The sequence below is a fragment of the Alligator sinensis genome, unplaced genomic scaffold, assembly GCF_000455745.1.
Source record: "Alligator sinensis unplaced genomic scaffold, ASM45574v1 scaffold337_1, whole genome shotgun sequence".
Lineage (NCBI taxonomy): Eukaryota > Metazoa > Chordata > Crocodylia > Alligatoridae > Alligator > Alligator sinensis.
Window position 1 is genome coordinate 849,806 of NW_005841927.1, and position 7,791 is coordinate 857,596.

Sequence of the window (7,791 nt, forward strand, 5' to 3'; positions counted from 1 at the left end):
AAACCGACCCATCCACCACGACTCTCTGGGTGCGACCCTCCAGCCAATTCGCCACCCACCGGACTGTGTAGTCATCCAAGTCACAGCCTCTTAACTTGTTCACCAGTATGGGGTGGGATACCGTATCGAAGGCCTTCCTGAAGTCTAAGTATACGACAGTGAGGTTTGTGGGTGGGGATGTGGGGTAGGTTTGAGTGGGGGCTGCCACATGCCTACCCCCCTGCAGCGCACAGCCCCTGGTGCTGGCAGCAGCAGCCAACCAGGGCACTGGGGTGCTTATAGCCTGCTGCAGGCACAGCCCCATGGTGGCATGGCACTGCCCGAGACCTGGGGGCTGCACGTGGCAAACAGAGCTGGCCCGGCCCACTGATGCCCGCCTTCGAAGAGCACGGGATGGCTCCTGCCGCAACCAGGGATCCCAGCACTGCACCTGGGAGCTGTGGGTGGTGGCAGGAGCCTTCCTGGTCCCATCTAAAGGTGCATGCCAGTGGGCCGGGCTGGCTCTGTTGGCCATGTGCAGCCTCTGGGTCTCAGGCAGTGCCGCCCCACTGTGGGGCTGTGCTTGCAGCAGGTCATGAGCGCCCCAATGGCCCGGCTGGCTGCTGCTGCCAATGCCAGGGGCTGTGTGCTGCAGGGTAGGCGGGGGGGGAGGTCATTGGCCCCCCCAACCCCTCCCCCAGAAACCCCACACCCACAAACCCCCTCAGAAACCCCACAGTACCCCCACCCTCACATCCCTGCTTACTGGGGACAGAGCTTGGGTCTGAGACACTGGTTCCAGCCTTGCCCCACCATTATTTCCCCCAGCACGCTGAGGCAGCATGGTGGAGCAGCAGGAGCACGCAGCAGCCATAGAGATTTTCCAGGATGTTTTTTGGTACCGGGATTTCCCAGTATCAAATTGAGAGTCCATGCTGCAAATATGCAGTGTGGGGAACACTTTTTTTGTTCATGGTATGCCTCCTGTGGCATCTCAAACCGCACTGAGGTGCCGCAACAGGCACGTGCTTGCTCGTCCGGACATGGACTAGCGGTCTATAGTGACCAAAGGCTTCTCAAAACAGCTGGCTGCTCTGGGAATGGAAGTGAAGTCAAATTCAGCAAGATGCCAAACCTGTACAGATGAGCAGAAACGGGGAGAAGATGGGTGGGAAATGTTTGCTTAACCACGGATGCCTGGTGTTTAGAAGCTCAATGTGGGTGCTCTTCCAACAGATTTTTTGCATCTCAGTTTGGACTACAAAGCAATGATACTCATTTCACCTTCAGGGCCTTCATGGCCCAGTCAAAGGTATTTAGATGCCCAACATACTACTGAAAATCAATAGGGAATTAAGCACCTGCATGCCTTTGGGAATCTGGGCTTCAGTGCTTGAATGGCTGGGTAGTAAACATTGCAGGGGAAGTTTCAATCAAATAGAGCAAAAATAACTTTTCCAAGATTGGTACCAGGTGTTTAGAACGCCTACATTTTTTTAAAGTTAATCTCACACACAAAAGGGGTGGGGGAAAGAAAGCAAAAAGCTTGCATTTGTTTCATCTTCATATATGACTTTGAGAATCTGATACTATTAAAAGCCTCCCTTTAATGCTCCAGAGGTTTTAGTTCCACCACATCTAACAGGTATTTTGGGTTTCAGTTCTTCTACCTTCCACATTAGTTTTATTACATAGATGCACCAGCTTGTGGGCAACTCTTGACAAAGGGCTTTGCACTGGAGTAGAGCTGTCCAAGTTTTGTCTACTGCATTAAAGACTCTGAAGACAATTGCTGCAAGCCTCCAAATTTGTAGGTGTCCCCCCCACCCCATTAAGCATATGCTGAGGAGCCATCCAATTCAATAAGCACAGACTTTGAGTTCTGTTGGAACTGCCCATCACATGAGCTGGCCCCGCGTGCGTGGGTCAGGGAAGCCAAAGCAATACTTGTTTAAGTCAGCTATTTAGAAAGGACTTGCTGATGTTTTGTTTCTTTTTGCACAGGTCTAAGGGTTTGACTTGCAAGAGGATTTTCAACCGCACAGAGTCAGAAGAAAGCAATGAGCAAACCACAGCTAAAGAGTGAGCCAGGTGCTCACGAGGCATTGCAAAAGCTGCTATGTATAAGGAAGGACTGTGGCCTTTGACTCACCAAAAAAATATTTAAGAAATGCAGCAAGATCTTATGTTTATGTATGCTCCTGGCACAGAAGATGGTGCCTCTGTCTGTGTTAGGGATAGCAAGACTTGGAAGTGCATTAGTGTTTATTGGCTTGGCTATCACACTACAAATAATAAATCAGCGTTCAAAACACATAGCTGCGTCCAAGATGTTTCTGCACAAAGAATCCCACAAGAGGTGGAAGCTCCCTTCTAAGCTGAAGAAAGTACTGCTTATTTAGCAGTCATTTGAGACCAGCTGAGCACATCAGGCAGACAACCGGATTGAAATATGGGCTACCTATCGCTTTTGTTGATACACACAACTCCAGGGTAATGGAGACCAGGATTTGTTCAACCTGGAACTCAGCTCTCAAAGAACAGTTCTGCCTCCACAGTCCACAGGAGGAGGTAGAGGCAAGTTGGCCTTTGGGTTAAAGACAGGTCTTTGGGTGGGAGGCATTAGCCAAGCACAGCTGAACTTTGCCTGGAGCAGCACTTGAGAGGGAAGATGGTGTATCCCAGCGGCTTCTCTCCCTTTCATAGTTTTTAGGGGCTGGAAGGGACCTTACAGATCAGGGGGTTCAGGCCCCATGCACATGGGCAGGAAAGACTGCTGGGATCAAATGACCCCAGCAAAATGGGCATCAAGATGTTTTTTGAAGATTGCCAGGGTGGCTACCACATCTGGGAGGAGCCCCTTCCAAACCTTCAGCACTTGGCTTGTAAAGAAGTTTTTCCTTATGCCTAGGCTGAAGCGATCCTCAGGCAGTTTGTGCCCATTACCTGTAGTCCTCCCCTGGGAAGCCTTGGTGAATAGATGTTTCCCCAAGCCCCGATCTGTATCCCTGATATACTTATAGGCTGCAACCGAGTCCCACATGAGTCTTCTCTTCTCCAGGCTGAACAATCCCAAGTCCCTCAGCCTTTCCTCACATGTCTTGGTCTCCGGGCCTCTAATCATGCATGTGGCCCTCTGGACTCTCTCGAGTTTCCCCACATCCTTCTTGAAGTGCGGCACCCAGAACGCCGTACTCCAGCTGTGGTCTCCCCAAGGCCGAGTAGAGCGGGAGGACGACATCCTTTGCCTTGCTCGAGATGCCTCGGTGGATGCATGCCAGTGTTTGTTTAGCTTTGCCAGTTATGGCATCACGTTAGTGGCTCATGTCCATTTTGCTGTCAATCATGGCACGCAGGTTGTGGTGCTGGCAAGCAGAGCCCTGCCAAGCCTGTAAGCGTGTTGTGGGTTATTTCTCCCCAGATGGAGCACTTTGCATTTCTCTGTACTAAATGACATCAGGTTGAGGTCTGCCCACTTCACGAGCCTGTCCAGGTCAGCCTGTATTGCCAGCCTGTCTTTGAGCGTGACCACACTCCCCCATAGCTTGGTGTCATTGGTGAACTTTCACTCTGGGTCTACCTGTTTCCTAAGGATTTGGCAGGTACACAGGTGTGCTGCATTTCCACATACTTCCTCCCTATCAGAGCGCACACATTCTGCCGTACACTACTTGTGAAGGAACATAATCCTGCCCAGAAGCGGAAGAGATATCGGAAGAAACAAGGCCAGCACACATTCCTGGGGTTGTTTCATGCAGGCTCATACCAGGAGCTCAACCTAGCTGACAAAGCCATTGTTCAAAACGCTGTATACCTTAGACTCGCTCAAGCGGCTTGCGTCTTCCAGCCAAGTTTTTTCCTCTCCCACCCCAAGCCAAAACACCCCTTCACTTCCTCATTCTGTTGCATCTGCTGCAAGCTCCACTAGACAGGTACCTAACAGAACAGCCGCCTCTCCAGATAACACGTAAGCTCACTGCTGTATAGATACAGCTCAAACAGCTTGTGGGATTTTCTGGTTTAATGGCTTTGTCTTTAAAATGCCCTATTTCAACGCTGTATCCTTCATACCATATTACACACAAACTATGCTGGACACCGCTCAAGCAACAAACTGTTCTCTTAGGTTTAGGAATAAAGAGTTACCAAAAGATCTCATGGTGAGGCGACACAGAAAAAGAGCAGGGCTGGTGATAGCATTGTAGATAAGGACTTGGTAATTTCTTTAAAAAAAATAAAAATAAAAATCAGTTTCTGACCTCAAATCTGGGGAATTTGGAAAGGGCTGCCACCGACTGGTCAAATAGGAGTTCACACTACCAGAAGTGCAGCTCACCAGCATCTTGCTGGGAGTCGGCGACTTGTCTGTACAACTTTTCCAGCGGCTGTTGCTGTGAGCAAACTGCAGATCAAGAAAGGATCCTGATGTGCCACCTGTTGTGTTAGCTGCAGATGCCACTTGCTCCAGAGATGCCCGACTTGCAAAGCTCATTTCTGAAAGGCAAGGCACCAGAGAGCCCCTTTTAGGCACACAGAACTCTAACCCCCCCGCTCCCCGGATGTTTTTCCAGAACGGTTTTCTGTTAAGAAAGCAGTTGTATATAGTTATGTAACTCTCACCCTAGGCTGAACTTGGAGATATTTGTCTTAGGTCATCTTGCTTTTTAAATCTGTCATGCAACATAAGCCTTAGCAGAGTCGAAAAGCAATATGCAGAACTAGACACAGCAGCCAGGACGATTCTGAACCCAGATTTCTACCCTAGACCGGATCAGGAGAGACACAAAGCCTGCTCTCTTATTGCCATTAAGACATCTACTCTCTCGTTAGTGCGGTCAGCAAAAGTGGAGCCTTGAACTAATGGCAGATTTGCTGTAAGGGGCGGGGGAAGCGGGGAAAGACATCCTTTGCTATTTCTGGAGCCCTGTTTCAACTAGTCACTCTTCAGAGGATTAAGACGTCTAAATAGGGTACCACATCCAAAAGAAAGGAACCTCCTCACTAAAATGTTTCACTGTTCACTAAAATTAAGCCTGGCTGTACAAAGTCCTGACTTCCTCTAATGAGGATCAAGCCCTTAAGTCCTTAAGTCAGAAGTCTTTGCTAATTTGACACAACAAAAAAATGTTTTGCTGCCGTTGCCTTTGAAATCGAACTCGAGGACCTTGCTGTGGGTGGCTTTGAGACAAGAAACAGCCCTACTAAACAAAAAAAACAAAAAACAAAAAAAAAAAAAATCAAGCAGACACAGCATGTGGGCTTTGCAGGACTAATAAGTTGGCTGCGCTGAGCTGGAGAAATGTATCAGAGATTGAGAGGGCATAGCCTCTTCCTTTATATTTCCATCGTTATTTTATGTATTATTCAGCAAAGATGCTTGAAAGAGACAGTCGGGCACAAATAGCTTGTGCTCGGCGAAGACGTGTATAATGGGCAAAATAATGAGGTTGAAGTTACCGGGGTTGGTTGTAACTTCACATCGGTTCCGCGGCTGTGTGTTTGTCTAATGAAACAAGAGTTTCAAGAAAAGCACTGCTGCTTTTCATTACTATGGTAATGAAGCCATTCAACTTCGCTTTCAAGTGCTGGCACGCTGTCCCAGCCGGAGCGCAGAACAGCGTTGCGAATCACAGGGGTAGAAGGTGGTGGTGTGAGGGGGGGAATCGATCTGCCAGGGAGCTCCCCAGCACTGAAGCGTGCTCCACTTTGGCTCCCGGGGTGCAGTCGTCCCCTGTTCACAGGAGGCAGCTCAGGGCTCCGTGCGGGAGCCGCCCAGCTTGCTGTGCCAAACAGGCCCGACTGCGACCACCGGAGAACCAGATTACTAACGTGACAGAACAATGGGGCTGATTTCTCCAGCGGCGCCGTACTAACACCTCTGTGCCGTGACTCAGAGAGCAAAGGTTTGAGGAGGCCCATTTGTGGCAAGGATCCCAGGGGGATTTACGTAACTCTCATTCCAGAAAAGTCTCTTCCATTTCTTAACTACCTTCCTGCCGTAGCAGGGACCACTTGCTTCCACTGCCCTGGAGTAACCTCAGCCCATGCAGGGCATGGCTCAGACTCAGGTTTTCAATCACGGCCAGACAGATACTCCGCTGCCACAGAGGGAACATGCTGACATCTGGCGCAGAAGATGGCAGTCAATCTTGGAGGCAAAACAAAAAGCTATCGACACCATCCATTCTGCAACGTGAGATCCAGCACATGGGTATACCTACCGCCTCTCGAGCTAGTTGGGATGTTAGCAAATAGAATAAAATGATCCCGGAAGCTATAGGACTGAGTTTTAGAGATGCCGAGCGCAAGGGAGACCTTGCATTTTTGGGTAGGCTACCTGGGAGTCAATAGGCAAGAATGCGCCATTGCATTAGTTCCCTCTCTGCCCTGTTTCTCTCAAACTTCAGAGACCTCCAACTGCCAAATGCAGCAGACAAAAGAACCCAACCCCTGCAGACCAGACGCAGAGCATTGCCCGTGTTGGCACCGCAGCGAGACATTAGACACAAAAACACAGTCTGTCTATAGGATCAAGATGAAGTCTCACTCCTGCCAACAGCACTGGGCACGGATGTTCGCTTCTCCCCTCCCATTATTTTTATCGCGTCGTCTGGCTTCACGTGAAGCCTCCCAACTTAAAATTAAAAAAACAGCCTAAAGCGCCGTCGTGTTTTACCGTGACGCTGTTATCTTGTGGATCTGTGCTGCCTCACCACAATGGGCAGGCCTGAAAGCACTCTGTGATATCAGGCAGGGAGATTGAATCGTTGCAGAGTGAGTTCTCACTCTCTTCTCCCACCCTGGTGCACGCATGCATCCTAATGGCTCCAAAAGCTTTACGGCAGATGCTGGTAGCCCGCCGCAGATGCCCTTCCAGCCCACGGCAGGTGGAGCCCCGTGACCCTGCTGCCAGGCAAGCGGGGTGAAGCATCCAGTCCAAGTCTTGTGAGGTGGCTGGTGAAAAAGCAGCTCTGACCACCCATTCCCCCTCCCAAACCTGCAAGACAGAGGAGTCTCTCTCAAAGAGTTGGGACCAGTCAACCTTAGTGAGAAAGCCTGCGTGCCCAGAGCACGAGACTGCCGCGTCCAGCGGCAGCTGGCAAGATGGAAGAAACAGCGTCCGGGCTTACGAAAAACCCCACGCACGGCGACTGTGCCACGAAGGGGCCGATTCGCGTTCGCAGAAACCGGGCAAAGGAGCACGGTAGGACGGCGCGGTGGCTGCCCACACCTGTGCTTTGCCTTGGACAGTTCTGTGGTCTACGGCACCCTTAAGCGGGCAGATGGCATTCAAGTCCCTGAAGACCTCGATCCGAGGCCTGAATTAAGCGGGAGGGGAGAGCGTGCACCCGCGAGCGCCTCCCTGGGGCTTCTAGCCCCCCCGGAGATTCGCGAGACGTGCCCCGGTGCCAACGCATGTCTGCGAACACGCTGGGGAGAGGGGGCGGCATGGCGAGACTTGATCGTGCCCCAGGCAAGGACGCGACCCACCCCGCAGCAAGCCACTCGGCGCTGCGGGGGCCAGCCCAAACTCCGCTGGACGCGTCCGAGAGCCCGACGGCGGCATGCGGGAGCCTTCCAGTGCCCCCTGCCCGCTCCCTGCGCCTGCCGTCAGGGTAGACGTCCTGCCCTCCGTCAAGGGAAGCGGCCGCCTCGGGACGCATGCGGTGCTGGAGGCCGGCGACACACGGGCGCGACGCCGCCGTCCCTCCAAAGCACTCCGGGAAGCGGGTGGGGAGGCGGGGGCAAGAGGGGGTGTCCGCAGAGATGCGGGGCGAGGGAAGGACAGGGCACAGCCCCTCCCTCCGCCCG

The 7,791-nt window shown here is 51.8% G+C and overlaps 1 protein-coding gene and 1 long non-coding RNA gene across 5 annotated transcripts in view; one reads left to right on the forward strand and one right to left on the reverse strand.

Annotated features, from left to right (window-relative positions):
- Positions 1 to 4,336, reverse strand: part of RPS6KA1 (ribosomal protein S6 kinase A1) — a 48,171-nt gene extending 43,835 nt beyond the window's left edge. For all 4 annotated transcript variants that reach the window (XM_006019250.3, XM_025198759.1, XM_025198760.1 and 1 more), the window contains exon 1: positions 4,316 to 4,336. In XM_006019250.3, coding sequence (XP_006019312.1) covers positions 4,316 to 4,321 — 6 coding nt within the window. In that variant the 5' untranslated portion in view covers positions 4,322 to 4,336. The remainder of the gene's footprint in view (positions 1 to 4,315) is intronic.
- A 2,330-nt stretch (positions 4,337 to 6,666) lies between these two features.
- LOC112549551 overlaps positions 6,667 to 7,791 on the forward strand; it is a 10,473-nt gene continuing 9,348 nt past the window's right edge. The window contains exon 1 of the long non-coding RNA XR_003093003.1: positions 6,667 to 7,183. This is a non-coding gene — a long non-coding RNA (uncharacterized LOC112549551). The remainder of the gene's footprint in view (positions 7,184 to 7,791) is intronic.